This window comes from Festucalex cinctus, chromosome 3, assembly GCF_051991245.1.
Source record: "Festucalex cinctus isolate MCC-2025b chromosome 3, RoL_Fcin_1.0, whole genome shotgun sequence".
Classification (NCBI taxonomy): domain Eukaryota; kingdom Metazoa; phylum Chordata; class Actinopteri; order Syngnathiformes; family Syngnathidae; genus Festucalex; species Festucalex cinctus.
This window is the reverse complement of record NC_135413.1, coordinates 15169614-15193611: the sequence shown is the minus strand read 5'-3', so window position 1 is coordinate 15193611 and position 23998 is coordinate 15169614. Positions and strand designations below refer to the sequence as shown.

Genomic DNA, 23998 nt, shown 5'->3' with positions numbered 1-23998 from the left:
GAAGAATTTATGTTCTAGAATTAATCAATATTGGATTGAATTGAAGTGAATCGAATCAGGAAAAAAATCTAAATCAAATTGAACTCTTGTGAATCGAAATTGAATCAATAGCAGCCCTTGTAACAAATACCTATGAACTCTCAATCACAAAGCACAATACATTATATACTTTAGTCATGATGCTAAATAAACAAATGCCAAATCAGACGAAATGGAGACTATATTTTTTAGTGATAGACCAATGTGTTTATTCAAGGCTGATGCCGATACCGATTATTAGTAGTCAAGGAAACCGATAACAGAAATTTCAAGCCGACATCCATTTGCAGTTAGTGAAAATCTTAGCTTAAAATTTGTCAAATTGTGACAAGCACGGCAAGAGCCATTATTATCAAGCTTTCTTCCAGGCTTCTCGGAATAACAAGACAATGTGTTGATTAACTTTCTGCTCAAGCATAGTTTGCATATAGGTGGAAAAACAAGATAGTGATCTTGTTAACTAGGGAATGCTGGTAACCACTTCCCCAGCTGGAGATCATAATGACATCATGTTCTTTCTTGTCAGATCTCACCAAGTGGAGGGAGGACGGGGGACTTGGGGAGTGAAAGTGTGCATGGGTGTGCATGCGTGTCTGTGTGTGTGTGGTAAGGCGGGGAGCAGAATTGTCAGACGGGCAGCCTTGCATCATATGCATAAATCAAAATGTCATTTCAAAATGTCATTTCTTTCATAAACTTAGTACAGTAAGCAGAGGACAAAAAGAGTTCAGGAGTAACTCATCTACCAATATGTATGACATGCCAATGACCAGGTCATCAAAATGCTTAAATCCTTTTGACAACTTCGCTGTTGGTCAAGTCAAAAGCCGGTTGTTGTCAATGATGTTGCCAAGGTAACCGTTATATATTATAACATAAAAAAACAAACATTCAACTTGTGTGTATGTGTGTGTTTGGTACATGTAGCTAGTAATCATGAGAATGGCAGCCCAATGCTCAGGGAAAGCCGTAAGCAATGTTGTAAAATGCTAATAACCCTCCCTTCTCCAAGCCAACTTGAGGTCCCTGTGTGAGTGGGAGACAGAGGTAAGATGTGTGTGGCTCTATGCGTGTTTGCGGTCACGTTGCTGAGAAAATCCGCAGGGAAATATGACTACCTTTACAAGACACTGACCTGTCTCTCCATAAACAATAAAATAACGACCCAGTGGATCCAAAGACACACGTAAGCATGTTGGAGAAACATTTCAACTACAGGTAATCCTTTCCAAACATATACAGAAACAGAGGCAACGCTTTCATAGAAATGCAACCACTCCCACTTTCTCCCACTTAGAGATTGTGGTTTGGCAGCCAGATATCACATTACAAATCCCAAACCAGAAGGGTATCCATGGCAACTCCTTCCAAAATACCCCTGCTACCCATAGAGGAAAGAAAGGGTCGTTTGCGCCCCTCACTCTTTTTTGCTTCATCCTGTCTTTCTGCTGCCAGTGGAGTGGAACTCTCAACTAGACAGTGATACCTTCTCTGACGCACTATAAGGATCACAGAGGCCCGAAAGGCCCCTTTCGTCTCTTGCCACCACTGCAAATGCACCAGCCCTTGTTTTCGCCTACACACCTCCCAAGGGGCTCTCCTTTTTGCCAAACTTTAAAGGGACAGTAATGTGAAAAAATCTACTTTTTGGAGCTTTTAGCCATGTTAAAATGCTAATTCCTCACCAAAAGCATCACCGAAGTGGTGTTTTCCTCCATTCGCCCCTCTATGAGAAAATCTAGGTCATTCTACTCTCCAAGCACCAGCCCTTCCCGAAAAAACGAGCGGGTGCTCACTCTATGACGTCATTAGGTGCGGACCCACCCCAGCAACGCTTTCTCTGAGACCTCCATGTTCGCAGGATAGTGATAAAAGTAGCCTTTACCAGTAAACATTCTGTCCAAATGAATTCAAAGCAATCAAGTATCCTTTACATTTGCAATTCCAAAGTACAATGACAATTGGCTGTCTTAAAATCCCAGAAAGGTTCTGGCTGACACTTGGGTAAACATTAAAATTATGGGTCCAACAAAAATAACAACAACAAAGTGCGCATTCACAGACGATACCATTCTGACATGTCAAGGAAGTTGAAACATACTCAACTTAACACGCTAAGCCTAAATTCAAAATAAAGTTTACCAAATATAGAAATATATTGACGGCAAATAGCCTTAGTACACTTTTACTTTGAAGTTCGCCCACGTCATGGCGTGATGGCTAGCTTGACTTCCCTTCTAGACGTTTGTTTATCGTGGTTGATTGACATTGTAGTTTGAACAACATCAACACAGCACTATCTCAAACTCATGTTCAATCGCTAATTTAAGGCGCTAAGAAACCACTAATTAATTATGCCGCCATTGTATGGTACGGGAGAAGTCTTCAACGTAAGTGGCTAGCTTTTAGCATGACCAACGAGTGTCTATCTGCCGGCTGGAGTAGCCGGGCTTGTAAGTAATTATTTTGCAATATTCTGGACCAAGGCTACGTTGTAATTCAGTCTCCATTTTTAAAGGAAGGGAATGTGCCTTAAATTGCACATTGACCTCAATGTGCAATTTATTTTTTCATTATTAACCCATTTAGGCCGGGAGCGAACAGATGCGTTTCTACAGTGAATGCCTGTGCTCTTCTCCCTTGAAAGCCGGGAGAGCAGATAAGTCTTTTTTTTTTTTTTTTTGACCAATTCTTGGTCTCTTAGCCGATGAAATGTATCAGAATATAAACGAGAGGGTGACATGTGCCCCGTAGCATGCCTTGGAATTTTATTCGAGCATTTATGACTTATTAAATAAATGACACAATTGACGATGACACGGGAGGATTTCGAATCAGTTTATATTGTTTTTATTTTATTCAATGTTAGAATAGATCTTCCATTCTCCCAATAATTGTTAATATACAAACACAGTATATACACGCAAACATACAGTATAAACCATTAGTAATGTATGTGATGCAAATCCATCTGTGTTCAATGACATGACTTGGAAAGGCTGACAAAGTATATAATCTAAAAAAAAATCCATGGGGTTCAAGAGACTGCATCAGAGACAGTATTGTGGCAAAGCACAGAATTGGGCAAGGTTACAAATAATTATCTGCTGTACTTACTCATGCTCCTAAGAGCACAGTGGGCTCTATAATTCTTAAATGGCAGAACTTTGGATCAACAAGGACTATTCCTAGAGGTGCCCGAGAAATTCTCTGAAAAGATGGGACTAAGTGCCAGAAGGACAACCACACAATCAAGGGTGACTCAGTTCCTTCCAGAATATTGCCTAGATTTTTCAGGGTGCAAAATTAACGGTGGTTTGATGGCTTTTACGCTGCTGTGTCAGACCACCTTCAGACGGTACACATTCCTAAATCATGGATTCCAGAAATGGCCAAAAGTGCATTTTCAGTTTTTGACCAAAATACTTTTGTTACTGAAACAACCCAACAAGAACAGTACAGTTACAATTACACAAGGAAAACCAATGACGAGCACACGTTTCACTGGATAAAGAGGCTGAATAGGGGTTTGTCTCATGTCGCTAGCTTCAGCTAGCCGGATGGGTGTAACCAGGTTTCTAAATAAACTTTTTTAATCACCAGCCAATATGGCTGACGACTCTCTAAACTTACCAACAAACCATAATTTCCACCAGCCATTTTTTAATAGCAATAGATGTTGCATTTGATTGTTTAACTCAGCCGATGATGACACTGAAGCTCAGCGTATGCTGAAGCGGCTTGTAGTGCTCCGTTAACTTGTATTTCCCATGCCATCTTCTTTGCACAGTATCATCTTATTGTGCTCTAAGTGTTGAACTGAGGGGACTCTTCATTTAGTTTACAATGTACCAAGTTACACTTGGGATCGGTCGGCACCAGGTGCACCGTGTGTGCGCAGTACTGCTCACTTCTCCATCAGTCGCTTCTTCTTCAGGTCAGCGGGCGAGGAACCATAAGGGTGGGGACCGAGATTTAAAATGTGAACAATTCCAACAAAATAGCAATGACTGTGTTTACATGCAGGCAATAACCATTTTTAAAACCTGACTCTTTTTAGAGTGTGCAGGCAGCATTACGGCGCAGGGAATTATATATTCGTGGTGAAATGGTTATCAGGCTGCGCATAGATGTTCTGGCATTTCCAGACGTTACCTTTTTGAATGGTACTGTTTTACATTACAGTCCATCATCTACATAAACAACTTAATCCGTCCTTTTGCATCATTCATTACTAGCTATAGTCATGCGCTCACATCCCAGCATATATTGTGTTGCGCTCCGTTTTTTTTTTTCTAATACATTTCATCTCATCTGCTGCGGTGTTGCACTTTTTTCTAAAGACATGTTCAAACTTGCCATATCATTATATTAAGATTTCCAGTTGAGAGGGGTAAAAACGTGGAAGCAGAGGGCAGTGCCGTCCAGATGAAACTTTTCTGCATTGATCAAACGAGCTCAAATTAGCTGTACTGGAACCGAAAACGCAGTTTCCTATCTCAGGGTTTATCAACTCCCTGTTCAGGGTTGGTCTCACTCAGTGTTTGTTGAACCTGCTTTGTGAAATGGACCCCAGGTCTTTTTGAAACTCTCCACAAGTGGTTCTTGGCTCTTGGACAACTCTTCTGATTATTCTTTGCACTCTGTCAAAAATCTTACAAGCAGCACCTCGTCGAGGCAAATTCATGGTAGTTTGCTTGGCTTTCAACTGACGAATTATCGCTCCAACCATGCTCACAGGAACATTCAGAAGCGCAGAAACATTCAGAAGCATATGCGCCTGTAACCAAGGTCATCGCTATATTTGGCAACAATTAGTTTGCGGGAGCCTTGAGACAGCTCTTTGCTCTTACCCATCAAGAGGTGTCTTGGCTCACACCTTGGCAGCCATCATTTAAGATTGATCCAGCTGATATTCGTTTGCACTGACAAGGAGCTGGATTGTTGTTTGATTATTGATAATTTTTAGGTGTCTTAGTTTTCCATACCTTTATGCACTTCCCTTTCTTCACATGTTCATTACTTTTTCCCTGTTTCATTTCACATTATTACACACAAATATTTTTTTGATGTCATTACTTCTTTCTTTGCATGCATGGATTAATTTGATTGTTGCCAAAATATGGTGAAAATTTCATATAAATAGCACCTTTGGAAATGTATTCACTCACAAAAATTATAACGTGTTCAATATTTATTTCAGCTGCTTTATCTGTTTATAGCTTATACATACTATTACTTTAGGGCTCGAAGTTAACACCCACCAAATAAATGTTAAAATTCATTTGGGCGAGTGGTCATAAATATTTACTAGCCAATTTGGCTGGTAATGCGAGAGGCATAGACCTTTTTCACAAAACACGAAAGTTAAGTGATCGGTGTGCGCATCAAATTCCGGTGTCGTTCACAGCATCTGAACAATTCTGCGGACAAAAAATTTACTGTACAGAGATGCTCTTCCTGCGTTTTAAACTTCTTAAAGCAGCCTTACCTTTAATTTCATTCATTTCCCTGCGACACTGAACTAAAACTGAAGTGGATTCGAGCGATTTCGGTGGGATTAAAGACCACATTTTATCAGCAAAGGGCAGCAAGTCTAGAGTAGCATTTCAACTCAAAGGATTTTGTGTTGGGGCTAAAATGTCAGATACCTGAAACCCAAAGCTGTTCCAAGCCTTTTTCCTTGGATTAACTTTACGCCACCTCCTATGAGGGAATCTGTGTTTTTGATCGATGGGATGCTGCAAGCAAACGAGCCCTCACCGTGAACTTCATCAATTTATACCAAGATTATAACACACGTACAAAAACACAAACACGCAACACATGCCATCATCATCATCATTAAAAACAGACTATAATACTTAAATAAGGTTCTCTATATTCTTACTATGAATTAGGCCAATAGAGTTAGCGGTTACCTTCGTACCTTATGAGAGACTGTGGGGGAGGGTGGGAGGAGCTCGTATGTGGCTTAATTTCAGAAAAATACGACCAATCGTAAACAAACCGATCATATTGTTATTTTAAGACATTGATGTAGGCCTAAGTTAGAGTCGTATGCAGAGTTCAACCTCTGAAAATGTAAAAACAATCGCCACAGTATTTTGGATTGGCATTCAGTCTTCCTACCCATAGACACCCAGTCGCCCACTATATAAATCTTAACGTGTTAACTACGACCAATCGCCACCAGAACTGAAATGCATATCTCTAGCTTAGGCCTACATCAATCTCTTAAAATAGCAATGCTACCATAGACATACTGTTGTTTCTTTATGTTAAGAGGCTTCAAAAAGAAAAAAAAAATCTGAGAACATTTTCACTGGGGAAAAAAAAGGCTACTGGAAATTGTGTTTAGCTAACTTTAGAGAGTCACCAGCCACGTTGGCTGGTCATCAAAAAAGTTAATAAGAGCCCTGTGTGTAATATATGTATTTTAATTTTTGTTTAAATACAGCTTTTGTTTACTACAGCTGTAATCCCAATAACAGTTCTGAGTCTTTAAATATAAACATTTAGTAGAGTTTTAGTTTCCCATCAATGTCAAAACCAAAGTATCACTCATTACAAAAAGGCCTTGTTCATACTGCCAGCCAAAATTCAATTTTTAGGAGTGAAACTGGATGGCTTTTTTTGTAGTCTGAATAGCACATGAAATCAGATTCTGTGAGACGGACTGAAACCACATGAGAGCTTGTTTCATATCCGATTTGGACAGGCTGTGTCTCAGTCTGAACATCTCCAACCACACTTTGACTGTCTGTGACGTCATACCACTCGACACAAAACCCAATGCGTCAGACCAGAGAGCGCGGTCAGCTGGCTGTCAGTACGCCATCAGTTCCACTTGCCCAACTGGTTCCTCGCATGTGCAACCGGAAATATAGTGAGTGTACGCTTTACGGCACTCTGATGGACGGTGTTTCATTTTGAGGTATGCACATTTCAACAACAAAATGTTCACCATATGCAATATTTGTAGAATATCTTTTCAAACTGAGATAATCAATACCGACGACAACGATGTGCCGCAGTGTGTTTTATAACAATGTATGAATCAACATTTTGATATTTATGCGTCTTAAATGTATTCTGGGGACGAGGATTAATAAACTTCAGCTTCATCCCATCTGCCCTTTTTCTTTTTGCATGTAATGAATATATGCTGTGTTGTAAGGTGCTGTGTTGAAACTGTCAGAATGATGTCAAAAAAAAAAAAAAACTACTTAATTAGTTATGTAAATGTCTGGGATGTATTAGGCTTGGACAAAGTGGAAAGACACTCACCAAACTGTATCCTGGTGCGGACCTCTCCCACTGGAACATTGTATATCTTCTCCAGGTAGTTTCTGACATCATACTTTGTCATTCTGACCACACGTCAGTCCAACAAAGGGGAGAAAACCCCACAGGTAGATTCCGGGAGGGAGAAGAAAATTGGAGTTATACAAGGCATTTTTAGCAATGGTACAGGTTTATGTTTCTGGATAGAAATAAATGAGGCTCAGTGACTTATACTTCCTTAAAATGTAGAACTGAAAAGAAAGCACTACAACAAACACACTATAATTCTGAATTTATCCCTTTGTGGCATAAAAAGCCAAGAGAATAGAAATTTGAGTGTCAGTCTTCACCCAATTAGCTCTCTGTGTGTATTGATCGAGCGCAGTGAAATCCTATACAGGAAGCAGGCCTGGCACCAGCCAATCTGCTGCTGGACCATTCAAGCTCCAGCTAGCCCACTGGGCAACATTTGAAACGTACTGCTTTGACCAGAGGAAGAAAGGCTTTTAACTGCTAATCAATTTAGTGAATTTGATTAGCCTGGTAGAGAGCACTTCCCAAATGCGTCTGACAAAGTGCTTTATAGTGACGCTGTGGTCTAACATAAGTACCTTGGATATGGCGTCTTCTATCACATTACACGCTTCTTTGATTGAGTGGGATAATGTGTATGCCTGAATTTCACAAGTATACAACGCAATATCTTAAAATGTTGGAACAATATTAGGTGAGGCAAGAAACCAAAACAAAAAAAACACATTGATTCTGTGAACACAAAGACTCCTTCAAACTCATGATTAGGTAATGTGTGTTCCATTCAAGACAACATCTGCCTTTTCAACTATAATGGCATACTGTATTTTGGCCGACAACTGAAATGGCCTACTGTATATGGCATGCCAATGAAATGTCTCATTGCAATTCAGATTCAAGAACCCCACCGCATGTGCCATACAAAAGATACCATACCATTCTTTCAAACTTACATTCTTTATCCTGGGGGTATTTTACGCAAGCACGGTATGTCATAAACATGTCATGCCCAATTCACACTGACTGCGGAACGGACGCTGTGCATTTTCTGCACGGCAGCTGTGCGGACGGCGCAAGAATAGAAAGCATTCGAGTCTGCATGTAAATTCACACCAGCTGCAGTGCGGTGCGTATGCGGTGCGGAACGGATGCGGTGATGCGGAAGGTTTCTGCAAGTGCTCTATTTTTTTCGGATTCCGCATGAAGATTTTCATGAAGCTGAAGAAATCACACCAGCCAGACAGGAAGTCAGGCGTCGGCATCAAGGTAAATCCGGTATATTTCAAAATAAAACCGTTTGCAAACTCATTTTTTGGGGGGAGAAAAGCTGGCTAACATAGCATGACATGAGTCGGACATTTAAAAGACCAAAAAACGAGCTCAGAATAAATTAAACATGGCAAAATAACACTATTTAGACACAAAACCTACTTACCCATGGTAGAAGACCCAGAAATAATGCCTAAAATGCATATCGATGTGACAACAGGCAAGCGTGACTATTGTTTACAAATAGGACTCTATATCCACGGTTGTTATCGCGTGAACTCAATTCTCCAGCGTGAACCCCCGTGATCTTGTGGTCTGGCGGGTGCAGATTTCCGGACACGGACAGCTCACAAAACACACGTGATGGCAAAGCACCGCGTCCGTTCCGCAGTCAGTGTGAATTGGGCGTTATTGAGAGTTAGACAGTTAGGAACGGTTTTATATTGTGGAAAATGGTTATGTTGCTTGCCCTGCGATTGGCTGGCAACCAGTCCAGGGTGTACCCCGCTATTGCCCAAAGCCAGCTGAGATAGGCTCCAGCATCCCCACGACCTTTATGAGGAATAAGTGGTCAAGAAAATGGATGGATGGATGAGGGTTATGTTGCTCTTATACTGAATATTCGGTAGTGCAAAGTAGACAGCTCATTGATTAAATACAGACACTCAGCCATGTGACACTATTTAACAGTATTTGGGAAATTAGCGTAGATTGTTTTTTGTTTGTTCCACGGTTCTGTCATACATACAGATTAACCTGCATTCTTTTGACAGACATCCCAGATGAAATTCATCCACTACTGTGACCTTTCAATCTTCTGAGTGTTTCTAAAAGGTGGACGGGTGGACTTACATTGAGCCAAGAAGATTAAGAGTATCAGTTCCAAGTAGTTCAAGGTGGTCTAATTACACCAGTGTTCCAACAGTACAAGGTAGGTGAAAGGGCATAGTATAGCATAAATGGCATTTGATGACTATAGCCTGCCAAATCCGACCAAACAGGACCAAGGTTGGGAGATTAATTTTCCTTAGGTGCCACGTGAGAAACTGAACAGTTGTGGAGGGCCATGCCTACATGCTAACCTTTACTGGGTTCCTTATTAATTTGCCATTTATATAAAGCATTAAACTGTCTTGTTTTAACAAGCTGATACATGTATAAATATGGCATGGACTGTAATAATTCCAAAATATTACTATTAAGCCAAATTATAAGCAGCAATTACAATTCCATACATTTTAATACAATTCCATACATTTTAAACTATTACTAATCAACAAAAATCATGCCCAAAATTTGTTTTATTTTTTTTAGAATTTTATATGTGCTGACATTTTGAGTCCCAATCATCAACTCGTATATCAATTCATAATCGGGACGCCAAAATTTAGATTAGAAGTAGGCATGCTCGATACCACGTTTTTTTCATACCAATGCTGATAGTCAACTCTTGAGTAGCCACTGATACTGATATCAAATAACCGCTACACTACTACATAAAATTCATCGAACATCTTTACCAGATAAACATGCACAAAGCGCATCTCGCTGTTCAAATTCAAGAAGGAAATGGTAAGCAATTCTGCGAGAACAGAAATTAATTGCATCGTCAATTCATCTGTTTGTCCCCACCACCCCCAATTGCCGCTTATTGGTTTCATCCCGCCCTATACAACGCCTGATTGGTCTGACCTAAGAAAGGTCGGCTACAAATGTAGTACCGGGAGCGGTACAAGATGTATACTCCGGAGTTTGTGAACTCACAAATACCGCGAGAATTCAGCTTGCTGGCAGTTATTGTCATCATGAGTCTCTTTTAAATGAATATCAAAATGTGATGTGGCATAACCAATTTGGAAATCTACTTTCTGAATATATTCAGATTAAAAAAGTATGTAGATAGTGACATCTTAGATATTTCAGTCATGTCACTACATATTTCTGTAATAATGAATAATGTGTTAATGTAAACATCTAACTCAAACATACTTAAGTGAACTCTAAATACGCTGTCAAATTCAATATCATAAATGCAAACACACTAATATTAAAGCAAATCACGTCACAGTGGTTCAGTGTTGAGAATGAAACAGGAGAGTTGTTTCCTGCACAGATGAAAGGCCAAATAAGCCGCTACTCATTGTCATTCCACCCTCTTGTCGGGTTTAGGTGGAGATAAGCACACTCACTAGCTCAACATTCCCATCTAACAGACAATACGTACACAGAAATTGCTCAACGCTAAGTATGAAGCTGATAATAGAGGACTTTGTCTAGAGGGACACCCACTGAGGAACCTGAGACTTGACAAGAGAAAGGACAGCTGAGAAGTTGAGAATATAAAAGCAGCGTGTGAAGGATAACATTTATTGTTTGGGGTTTGCTCTGACAAAAGAAAAGAAATAGATCAAAGCGTGGACAGTACAAGTCACAATAATGAGATGGACTATATCTTGGCAAGTTTAACGTAAACCGAACTGCCGAAGATGCACTCTAATATATCTCAAAGGGCTTTAAAAATATTGGCATAAAGTACAAAGTCAGAAAACACAACGTGAGGACAAGTATACCTGTGGTAACAAGTATACTTCCTCTTAAACAAAGGGCATGAGTTGGCAATGAGTCCCAAATCAGGCATTCAATTTTAATTCCGACCTGAAGGTTTCCATGCTGCTGCCACGTCTAAGCAGAAAAATGCACATAGAAAACATGTACACATCAGAGGCTAAATCAAAAAATCCTTTTCTCATTTATTTGAATAAGAATCCTAAAAAATGCTTTGGTGCATCCATACGAGTGATTATGTATTAATGTCTGCTGTTTCCTACATTGTCAATTCCTTATGTCATATTAATCAAAATGAATTATGATGGGTCTCTGTTGAATTGTATCACACCTCACTACAATTTGGTATTTGTTCATTGCAAGGCTCAAAATATTGTTTTTTCTTTGTGGTGTTTTGCGAAACACATTTCATTTGAGGAACAACTTTCTAAATTTGTGGAGCCTTTTTTACAGGTTAATCCCAGTGACCTGAAACAAGGATTTTTATTAATTAAACAATAAAAATAACATTTGATTTTATTTTTAATCTAAGTGTAAGTTTTTATTTGCAAAATTCACATCCTGTATAGCAGCAAACTGTATGTTGTTGAGGATGGAATAAATTAATGGTATTTCCATTCATTTCATCGAGAAAAGAACAGGTGCTTGGAGTTACATGCTCAAGGAACTAATTACCGGTAAACTGTATTTCTATCACTACAACACTGAATGATGATTAATTTATCTGTTCAATTAAGAGTAGGGATGCACGATATTTATCGGACCGATACAATATCGGCCGATATGGAAAAATATGAGGTCATTTTTGACCGGCCCGATATTTATATTTTAGCCGATACAAAGGTCCGATATATCTATTAAAGTCTGTACACTGTTTGCAACGTGAGGACCCAACAATACACCAAGTCGTGCTGATTACATCATCTATCACGCCTCTCACTTTTGTAGACCGGCATCTCAAAAAAATAAAAAAATAAAAACGGCTTAACCGAAGCTTGTTCCGCCCCACACTACTGTATAGACTAGCACGTAGCAATCAACATGTCCTCCTCACCAGTGTGGTGGTTTTTCTCCATGGCAGAAGATCAAAACATGTTCAGCATGGATTCGAAGAGGGGGAAAGAAGGCTTTTGTTCACCTCAAAATCCATCATCATGGCAGATCCGTTTTGAACGAAACAAATTTCATGGAGGCACAGAGGCAGCAGCTAATGTTGCTAGGCTAACGGCGCTAAGCTAACAAGCCAGCAGCAAAAAATCTAAAGACGGAATGACAATTACCATCCAGACGACTTTTGGCAAGCACAGAGGAGAGAAAGCGGAGCAGAGCCGTTTTGAACGAACTTGAATGAGGCACAGCTAGAGCAGCTAATGTTGCTAGGCTAACGGCGCTAAGTTAAAGAAGTCAGTAAGGCAGCAACAACAAACCTAAAGTCATTAATGCCAAAGTTATGGCTTTCACAGCGCTAGACAAGCAGACTTTTTTTTTTTTTTTTGGAGCTGACTGGTTTTGTTTTTTTTACAAGTTAATAGCACATTTGAAGCCACGTTGCATCCTCTGAAGTGGCCACAGCTTGATTGACAACAATGCACTACACGTAAGTACGGGGTGGGGGTTTTCAAGGATGCGTATGATGTGCTATTTTATGTTCAACTTTTAAAGCCAAGCCAAGCAGTGAACTATTTAATGCCAGTTACCGTCGGCTGTAACCAAGCCACAACACAACACGTGAATCTAAGCAGCTTGCTTGCTTATTTATTTATTTATTTATTATTTTCCAGTCTGTGTTTCCCTCACGGGACCACGAGAAACAACATAACCACCCACGCACCCACAAGGGTTGCTCCAATACCAATTTTGTCTATTTACTTGATTTCAATTTTTTTAAATTAAGGTTGACAAATGTTAATGTATATATATTTACCAAACGTTCACCTACCTCATCATCATGCACTATTGCACGTAGGGTAGAATAAATGCATTCCTATTGCATAATGCATACATACATTAATGTTTTGTTTTTCCAGATAAACCAGTTGTAGTTCTGCATTAATTTAAAAACTAACTTTTTATTTTGTGTAATTATCTGTTAGCCATTTAATATAGAAAATACACATTTGAAAGAGACACATTTGTTTGCTGTCATAATCAGAGCTACTAAAACATCAGTTTTTCCATTCCTGGATGAACAAATTGCAGATTATATGAAGGTTATATTAAATACAAAAAAACAAATGTATCTGTTATCGGTATCGGTATCGACCATACAAAGCAGGAAATTATCGGTTATCGTATCGGTTGAAATTTTTCATATCGTGCATCACTAAAAGAGGAAAAGATTTCAGCAAATATTGTTGACATTAATTCATGTGTATGCCAAGTGTGAAGAGATCTGACAGTGTCCATCAAGAGTCAGTCTAAAAAAATGAAGTCAGCATGAAGTAGTCATTACATTCTTTAATTAATCTGCTCACTGACTCCCATGACATACATAGAGGTTAATTAGCGTGAAAAGGGTTTCCAAGTTCCAACTTCACTCGTGCATTCGGGAAGAGGAGCACGCAAACATAGAGTGAACACCATGGTGATAGCGGCATCGTTTGATCCAACAGGTACAGTACTGTACAGCTACCAGACAATAGTGACTGCTGTTAGGAAGGCTCAGTTTTCTCAAGTCAGGTTACAGTGAGAAACCACAGCATGGTCTAGTTTCATAGTTATTAGTCAGCACAGTTGCATAAAATGTGACTGAGAAGTACAGTAGACTGAACATTCTGTTCAGCATTGTTTTTCTGTGTTGTGTGTGTGTGTGTTTGTGGCTTTATCCATGCCAGGTGAGGGGAATACATTGGGAATAAGGGGTAGTGGGAGGAAACCTAGAAATTTGATGATGTTCCTTCAAGAGCAAAGGTTTAAGTGAATCTAAAGACAAAGTAATACATCACTTTGGTAGGAGAACTCTGGTATCTGGCACAGAAAGTACCCAAAGACAAATTTTAAATTAAAAGAAAAAGAAAAAAACAGACTGAACGAAAAAAGGATAGGGCCAAAAAATAGAAGTTAAAGCTACAGTCAACAGAGAATTAATGAAAATGCAAATAATCAAGAACATTGGAGGGCAAATCAAAACATGGAAGGGTATTCCCCTGCTGGTGGAATGTGGAAAGGTCATCTCAGTAAATATGTATTAACATGTGTACAGTATGTATCTAATGTTTTTGCCATGCATCTGTGTCACCTATCAAAAAAAAAAAAAAAATGGAAAAATTGAATCAGTTGAGCTATTTTTGCATTACCCCCTAAATAATGAACATGTCAACCGACAAAAGGTGCAGAGAACATTAAGCTTAATGCTTTCAGACTTGATGAAGGTTGATTTTATGTTTTTTTAAGTGCGCTTCCAGTGGATAAATACCCCCTTAAAAAACAACAAAATTACCTTATAAATTAACATGCATGCTTCTTATTCTAAGTAGGCATGCTTAAAATAGGTTAAATCCTCACATTTTTGGCCATATTTATTAGCCAATAACACAAAAAGCCTTTTAAAACCAAATAAAGTTTTACTTATTATCCATTGGAATTATTTGATGCAAGACAGTAAAACAAGCTGGACATTGCATAGCATATAAACGGATCATGTAGAAGGAGAGAGAGTAGTGAGAGTCAATAATTAAGACTTTTTTTTTTCCCCTCACAAGCAGCCCCTTAACATACTTATAAGTTCAAATTTGCTGTGAAGGTGTGAAAGCGCTTTTGAAACAAAGGCCACGTTGTGTTAAATATCTGAGAACACCAATATTACCACTTCTCATTAACAGCTGTTCAGCATTACAACTTACAACAGCTTTCAATGACTTAATAACTCATAAATACGTTGGAATTGATATTTAATGTGTCATTTACTATCTGTCTATCTGATGATGCGTACAGAAAGACTTTGGACACAATTGAACAATTTATTCTTGGGAGGCTGGTCAAACTCAAGTTTTTTTTTGTTTTGTTTTGTTTTGGGGGGGGTTTTTTGTTGTTGTTTTTTTTTGTTTTTTAAACGTTTTCAAAAACTCAGTTCCATCATAAAATCTTAATAAACTATAGAGGTAGTTTAAGTGCCGATATAGAACACTAAAAAAAATATTTTAAAAACAGCAACACAAGTGTAAAATTAAGTTAACTAATGTATTGAAAAACCATATAGCATGCACGACATGTGTTGTGCAACTTCAGATTAATCTTTTCTGTCAATTTATGGTACATTTTCAATTGTATATCAGTGGTGTCTGACTTAAGAAGTTACTCTAGTGGTATATGGTGTCCATATTTAAAAAAACAAACAAACTGAGCACTCAATCCGGCCTCGAGACACTTCAGTGATACGCAAAGTTTACTCAGACGCCATACATTATAGCTATTGTAATGTACGGTATGCCTCTTCTGTGTTGGCAGAAAAGTCTTGCTTGTCTTACTCTCTACACAATGTTCTACATTTTTGCACTAAGACTTACTTTTTAAGTTTCACTTTTCTACCCCCCCCCCCCCTTTTTTTAATGGGGGTGAGGGGGATCGAACCCTCACCACCACCACCACAACAACAACAACAACAACAACGACGACGTCTTCGGTTTGGGGGCAAGGAGCACTACCAGTGAGCTGAAACTCAGGGCTGCCAGCACAGCTCGACACCTTATTTGAACCTTCGGGAAGTGGAACTTTATTATTTAAAAAAATAACATACTTTTTAATATATACCGAAACAATAATAACATGTAAACACAAAACCCATCTTTAATGTCCCCCCACATCCCTCACCATCAACTTGGGAACAGTCCACAGTCTACCAGTCACGTTAGCAACCCATTGCACTCCGTTTCCCATTTGTTGCGCAAAGTGTCAGTCAAACTCAACATATGCCAATTGAAAAACAATGAAAAGCGTCTATTTTCATGAATTTCCAAAAACCTCACAAACATAGGATGTGAAACGGTGGTAAATACATATGAGGTCACACAAATGAAAAGAAAACTCAACCGAGATTGTTGAAGAGAAATTTCTTCAGCAAACATCCTCCAACTATGTGTCATTTGACCACTTTTTCAGGTGAAAGAGTGTGGCTAACGCTAATGCTAGTTGACTATTAACCCTAAAGATGCAGACCTTTCCAAGTTCAGTAATGGAACTTCACTTATGTCGCGTCTTTTTTTCCCCCCCTTACAAAGCGCTTTACACTTTGACTACTCATTCACCTACTGATGATGCAGCATCAGAAGCAACTGGAGGCTCTGTATCTTGCTCAGGGATACTTTGGCATGGTCACAATGGCCTGGGATTGAACTCACAACCTCAGGCTTGTGAGACGTCCACTCTACCACTGAGCCATGCCGAGGACATGTCTGGCCAAAGAGGACGTTTGGTCACCCTCCTCGATCAGCATGTATCTATGTATGTACGTACGTATGTATCTGTGTATGTATGTATGTATGTATGTATGTATGTACGTACGTATGTACGTCTATGCAAGCACTGCATGTTTACACATAAAGCTGATTCCCATAGCGAGAACTGATCACAACTGGTCATTCTTCCATCAATAATTCAATGTGAGCCAACTTTTGTATTGTGTATGACACACCTTTTTTTGCCAAGCCTCTCTCCAAATTCCAGTGATTTACTTCATGAGGATACACAAACACAATTGTGTGCACCTGGTGCGCGCACGCATGCACATTGCACACGCACAGTCACGCGCGCACACACAAAATTATATAAGCATTCTTGGAATTCGGCAGACAAGAGACAAGAGTCACATTAGTAGGAGGCCAAGCACCTGGATGAACAGATTACAGTCGAAAACCCACCAGAGACCCGTCTTAATCTTCTATTTTTCTCCCCAGCACAGGCTTCAGACCTCTCAGTTCTGCTAACCTCAGTGACCTTGGCTCACAGAGGTAATCACAACAACAATCTTCTGTTGTATTTCATGACATACAGTAACATGGCAATATGTTGATTAAATCAGAAAATGTGTTTAAAAACAGAAGAGGACAGATAGCTTGATGTGATGCCTTGATGACGTAAACTGGACAAGCAAATTGGATAAACATTAATGTGTGACTCTGTGTGACATACTAGCCCTGTGGAGTACCACACACACACAGTACACACAGGTCGACTTACAAACATGTTCACTGCAGTCTACAGCTACTAAAATTACAAGTGAACTTATTAACTGTTATGAATTGTGGACTCCTTTTGGAATTTTTGCATTATATTTTTTAGTATACCCCCAAAATGAGTAAGGTACAAGGTACTGTATTTGGAATGCAGATTTTGGATTAAAAATTGATCATTCATTTGGGAAATCAACTGGGGTAAAGTCAAATTCTGAATATTAGGGCTGTTCGACACCACTTTTTTTCAGACCGATACCGATACCGATACCGATACTCAGACCCTCAATACTCATCGATACCTATACTAACTGCCGATACCAGTAGTACATTTTGACAAATAAAAAAAAATCACTAAAAGATATTTTTAAACAAATATATTTCCTTTAATTTTGACAAAAAACAACAACAGCACAGTCACTCTTCAATAGTCTTAACGCTCAAAATAAAACACAAAAATGCTCTTTTAGTTTAAGATTCACAATTTTGAAGTATTTGCAAACTAGTGAAGTTTTGGTGAAAAACTGCTGCAAGCTAGCGCTAGTTACAGGCAAGGAGGACTCACTTAACGTCTTCCCCCTCTGCCATCGGTCGCTTGTACTCGTCTGCGTCACGAGTACTTAAGTACTTGAAAAAAGGCTGGTATCGACCCGATACCGATACCTGGTATCGGTACTCACCCATCCCTACTGAATATCATATTCAAAGAATATGGGCTTTAGAGAATGAGCAATAACATTTTGCGTTCCTTCACTCTGTTGATGTTAATACTGGCGCCTAAACGTGACAAAAGTGTGACATCTGGCAGACGGTTGGACAGCCAAATAAATAGTTTTGAATTTATCTTCCACTGTACTGCCTGTCTCAGCCATTCATAAGTCATCATTGCAACACAGCTCAATAAAGAGGACCAAAAGACACTGAAAGAATTCTGGATGGCTGGCTGATGCTTCTGACTTCTGTTATTAAGGTTGTTCTACCATCTTGTGGCCATGATGCAAACTACAGTTGATGTCAACATTTTGGCTTAAAGTGTGAAAGCGTTTCACTGCGCTATCCAACTATTTACACATATTTACAAAGTAGTCTTGACTTGACAATTGATTGCAGCATTTGAGGTTTCTTTCTTAGATTGTAATGCTTTTAAGGTTCTATATGAAAAACATGACCCTGGACCTGTTTTCAATGTATCATCGGCACCTTATGTTATGTTATGTTATGTTATGTTATGTTATGTTATGTTATGTTATGTTATGTAGGAGTGACACAAAACTTGAGAAAAATCAACCCAACCATTTTTATCGTGTATCGTCATTAGGGTTGCGTGTAGGGGTGTGAATTGCCTAGTACCTGACGATTCGATTCGTATCACGATTCACAGGTCACGATTCGATTCGATACCGATTAATCCCGATACGAATGGTCACGATTCGATACCGATTAATCCCGATACGAATTTATAAGTCGATTGTTGCGATTTTTTTCCATTCAAATTTAGAAAATACTATCAGTAAATTTGTACATGTACACTGTAAGATTTGTATGAATATATTTATCTAAAACTTGAGGCTTATAACCGTGAGCCACTGTACACAGTTTGCAATCTGTTTCACATTTGAACAGCATTAAAATAAAAATATTAAGGCTTAATGTGCCATTCATATAACATTCTTCCATGCTCAAGGTGTGAATCCTAAAAAAAAAAAAAAAAAAAAAAAAAAAAAAAAAAAAATCGATTCTGCCGATTATTGAATCGATTCGAGAATCGCGCGATGTAGTATCGCGATATATCGCCGAATCGATTTTTTTTTAACACCCCTAGTTGCGTGTGTGTTGGAGCCCTGTATTGGAGGATCCTGTGTGAGGTATTGTTTATGTGGAATGTGTTTATGTTTGGCGCGTTGCATTACGGGATACTGTGTGGCAAGAAACAGCGTGTTTTACATGTAGTACGATGGTTTTGTATATTTGGAGGAGGATTCTTTTTTTTTTTTTTTTTTGAGTAAGAGGTTAAAATAAAACAAAACAATTACAACAAAAGTTATACAATGGTGGTACTCAAAAGGAGCAGGTAGAAGTTCAGAGAACTTATAATAATCCTACCCCTTATTTTCCGCTATTTGGTTATACATATTTCTCGTATGACAGAATCTCAAACTGAGGACAAAAACAAAACAAAACATCAAAATATACTCCCTCAATTTAGAGTTACGATATTTTGCCTAATCAGTAAGGCAGTTTACAGAAAAACAATCACAATTTATGGCATAATTATATAAAATTAATAATGTACTTATTTACAAGTAGCACAAGAAGAAACAGGCATCAAATATACAATATAAGAACACAAAAAAAGGAAAACAATTGGCACAAACAGAATACTCATTTATGGTCATATAAAACAAATTAGAAAAACTGAACACAATTGAGAAGAAGAAAGTCTCAATCGACTTATTTATGAATACAGTATTTAAAAAAAATAAACACCTCTTGCTCATTAGCTATTTAATTCTTCTGCATATTTATGCATAAAGTAATTCATAGATACCTTTTTGTATTGCCTCAAGTTTTACATCACAAGATGGCGCCTCATTAAATCTGCAAATTTTGTTGGGAAAAAAACATGTTTAAACCATTTTGAAAAAGCCGTGTGGGAGGAGTCAAACGCTTAAGTCAAACGACATAGCGGCACGCCTCTAACTCACTCATCCAGGTCTACTTGCGTCATGGCCCAGGGCTACAAAACTAAAATTAATTTGTGGCCCACTCGATGGCACTCGCGGCCCAACCCAATGATTAAGAATCACTGAGCTAACTCATCCGAGCAAAACTAGGAAATGAGCAGGGGTGTACAGACACACACTTGTAGCCATACGTAATGGATCTCTGCAAGTAGTATAAGACTTACTCCATTGGGATGCGAAACTGGACAGTGTCAGGAGGCTGTTCTCTTCCAGGCCTCACCAGTGTAAAGAACCAGTTTGGTCTGAAGAGTCTCAGCTGTGGGTTACCCAGCTGGTAGAAAGGATATCTGCAAAAATATAAAAATGTCAACGATGAGGATTGGTGGGATGGATGGATGGATGGAAACTTTGATGTTAGCTAATTTAGTGCATATTAATTTAAAAAAAAATGGACTATTAGTAATAATGTCCATCCCAATATATTAATGAAGAGATAGAAAACAAGTCAGCGACTTTGAGTAAACGGAAAACGCCACACTTTAACAATGAGAGACAGCTGTTGTGGACCAAGTGCCACAACAAAAAGAGGCAAAAGAAGGATCAAGCATTCTCCAGGCTACCAAAAGAGGAACCAATGCATAGCTGTCATTAAAAGGTGAAGAACAAGACGGAGAATCCTATTCATAGTGGCAGATATCGCTTGTGTAGCGATCACTTCCTATCAGCTGAGCTGAAGCTGAAGGTACAGCGAGGTAGAGAGTAACACATGTTCTGCAAAACAGTAACTATGCTACTCAACATTTGACATGATTTAATTTAAAGGGCTCGCATTTTACAGTAATTAATCAAATGATTCTAAGACTAACGGCAAATTTGCAAGCGAGACAACTAAATTATTTGCCATCAGCAGTTTTGGGGGCAACCTCATCCTTTAATCAAATTAGCAACAGATGAGAGTTTATTCACAGTCTTGTGCATGTCATTGTAACCAACAGCACAGACGCTTCTACCTTATAATGTTACTTGTTTTTAGCATAGCAAGATAACACAAGCGACAGTCATGTTGGAAAACGCAGTTAAGATTCGATCATCATACTCGACCCCCGTTTTGCGACACACAAAAACACTAAATTAACACAGATGGATGGGTAAAGCCGAAATGGACTCTTTAAATCTTTAAGGTGCTGATGCGAGCTTCATAAATCACCTACTGCTTGAGATGGAGACCTTTGTGAGCTAAAATGACTGTATGCGCGCTTGTTTCCCCAATTAAATATATAAGAAGTATATAAAACGCGATAACTTACATTAGTCTGACTGACATCGTTGTTATGGTTTTGTTGTGTTACATAGGCTTGTCAAGTAGTTGTTTTGTAGTCTTTCCAAGGTTGTGTCAGGAGGGCATGTGCGCGTACTTCCGGGAACATACACTGCGCACGCGCAACAATCTGCACAGGCGCATTGGGTAACACCAAGCTGCAAAGTTGTGACGCGTTTACCTCCGCCAAGGCCAGCTGACTGTACCGCTGTCTGGGTTTGGATATTTGCCTTGTGTACAATGTCGTGGTTACAGTGTGTGATAAATCCTGATATTTATGAGGCCCTAGTTTATTTGGGCACCAACGTTTTTTAAAAACTGATCATTTATCTTACTATTTTTGTTGTGTTTTCAAGAAAATCAGGAAATTATCTGTCGTGTAATTTCATTCATCCAGCTCAACCATCAACAGTACACTTTTTTTTTACGAAATCTGCTGAATAAATAATTTACTTTACCAACGAATAAGGACATTTACATTCATTAAAATACTACAGTAATGTAATTCTAGTATTACTCTAATTTCAGAACAACGGTTGCAAATATGCTAATGCAAATTTTTGCTCACGAGTATATGCTGTGTTAGCTGCTTATGCCTACTGGTCAAAGCCAAACTTAGAGCATGTAGTGATAACACAAAATGTTACAAATTACAAGGATTACATTTCCAAATTTAAAATAATTTTGACATTTTTTTGTCCATTATATTTGATGTTCGTGTTCAAAAGCATTTTTTTTTTTTTTTTTTTTTTTTTTTTTACAATTTTATTCGTTTTTCAATTAATTGTTATTCACATGATCATATCATAAAACACGGTGTATTTTTGGATACTCAGTTTGGACTTGCTACTGATGCCCCGAATGGTGAACATTTGAGGTCATGTTTTATTAAAAACAGTTAACATGTTGGAACGTTCCAACTGGCACATAACGCTTCATTACATTATCACTCAGTACATGTAACCCTAAAGATGGAGCACTAGAGGGAGACTCTGTTCAACTTCTCTCATAGAAGATGCTTGAAATGTCATCGAATGGAATGGCCCCTTAAAATAAACCACACGCTTCTATTTGGTGTGACAGGCTAATTGTTTTTTGATAATATAGTTCAAAACTTCATCAAGGCGATATCACTAGGCTTGTGTGAGGCGAGGGTTACAACCTGGCTTGGCTTCCAGCCAGTCACATCATTATAGAACATTTTCAGACCAATTATTCACTCTCCTAAGGTGTGAACTGATATTTGAATATTCCAGTACATGTGTATGAAGCTTCATTATTTGTATTTATTGGAAATGGCAAGCTGGCAGACCATAGATTTGTTGATATGTTATGTGCAACTACACCACATAACTTGTTAAAAAAAAAAGAAGAAAAAAAGTGCTTGTTGTCAGCAGGCTTATTTACCTCCATTAAGGAAGGTTTTCATTGGTCATGTGCTGCTTCTGGTGTTGTTTTGCCATTGTCTTCTCAGAACAGTGGGCCCTCACGTGAATTCTCTCGTGCCATTTTCATTCCAACCTCTGTCCACATCTTGATTTTATCAGCCTCTCCCCAGACTCCCCTTTTCTTCAACTTCTCCTTCGATGGTCATCTGTACTACACTATCTAGATGTTACTTCCAATGTCCATTCTTCTCTAACTGGGCAAACAGACCGTCTTTCGTTCCTGTGGAACTAAGATGGCTAAATTATATTGAGTTAATAATTTAGAAATATCACAGGGACTTAAAGCTCACTTTTGCTGAACAGACCACAAAGCTACATAGTGTTGTATATGATCGTTACAAAAATCTGTAAGCGGACTGCTGCTCTTCTTACTTTAGAACGAGCTTCCATTTTAAATGTATTTGCTGAGAGATCAGTATTGCAGGTGTCATATCGTGTTTAATGGCCTGATAAAGGGCAGGGTATGTGACGCCCTAAAACGCACACAGTGCAAACACATCCTGTGGGGTAATTGGGAAAGCGTTCTTCAATCCGCTTGTACGCATTCCAATTTACCATAGCAATGTTCTCCAAGGAAGTGTAAAAATGAAAACTTTACTGACAGCGCTAGTCTGTGTGCACGTGAGAGCACCGGAATGAAGGTTCAGGTCTGGGGCATTGGAAAGCGGCTGTTTATTATGTGACTGGACAGAGGGGCTCAACGGAAACAGTCCGAGAGTGGGTGCTTGGAAATTTCCCATCTCAAAGGCAGCCGGAGACAAATTGTTGGTATTGAATCTCCTGTGGAGAAAAAAAAGGGAAGTTATAAATGAAAGATCCAGACATGTAGATGGAAAGGTTGCAGTGAATAGTGAGCCCTCCTGTTTGAGCGATTCCCCTGAAGCCACTTTGCCTCTACAATAGAGCATCTTTGGCTACATTCACACTGCAGGCAAACGTGGTACAATTTGAGACATGAGACGCAGGATATCTGATGTTTTCATTCATGGAACACTTCCGCATGTGGTCCTAAATCAGATACTGCATACATCTAATGTTTTTCAATTTAGCAACAGTCTGACAGTATTGAGCAATACCTTTTAACATTTGACTGTTTGACTGAATGTTTTGCAGATATCAGTAATTAAATTTCACCCAGCCAAAACATTTTTGCTTTCCGCAACTCTTCATATCCAAAATTTTCATTTC

General features: G+C 38.8%; 1 protein-coding gene across 1 annotated transcript in view; it reads right to left on the bottom strand.

The window, feature by feature from the left end:
- Window positions 1-21508, bottom strand: part of mrpl23 (mitochondrial ribosomal protein L23) — a 50525-nt gene extending 29017 nt beyond the window's left edge. Inside the window, exons 1-3 of the mRNA XM_077518018.1 lie at window positions 21352-21508; window positions 20269-20391; window positions 7330-7412 (exon numbers count right to left, since the gene is read on the bottom strand). Of these exons, the coding sequence (XP_077374144.1) occupies window positions 7330-7412; window positions 20269-20391; window positions 21352-21368 (223 nt within the window). The 5' untranslated portion in view covers window positions 21369-21508. The remainder of the gene's footprint in view (window positions 1-7329; window positions 7413-20268; window positions 20392-21351) is intronic.
- Between the last annotated feature and the right edge of the window lie 2490 nt (window positions 21509-23998).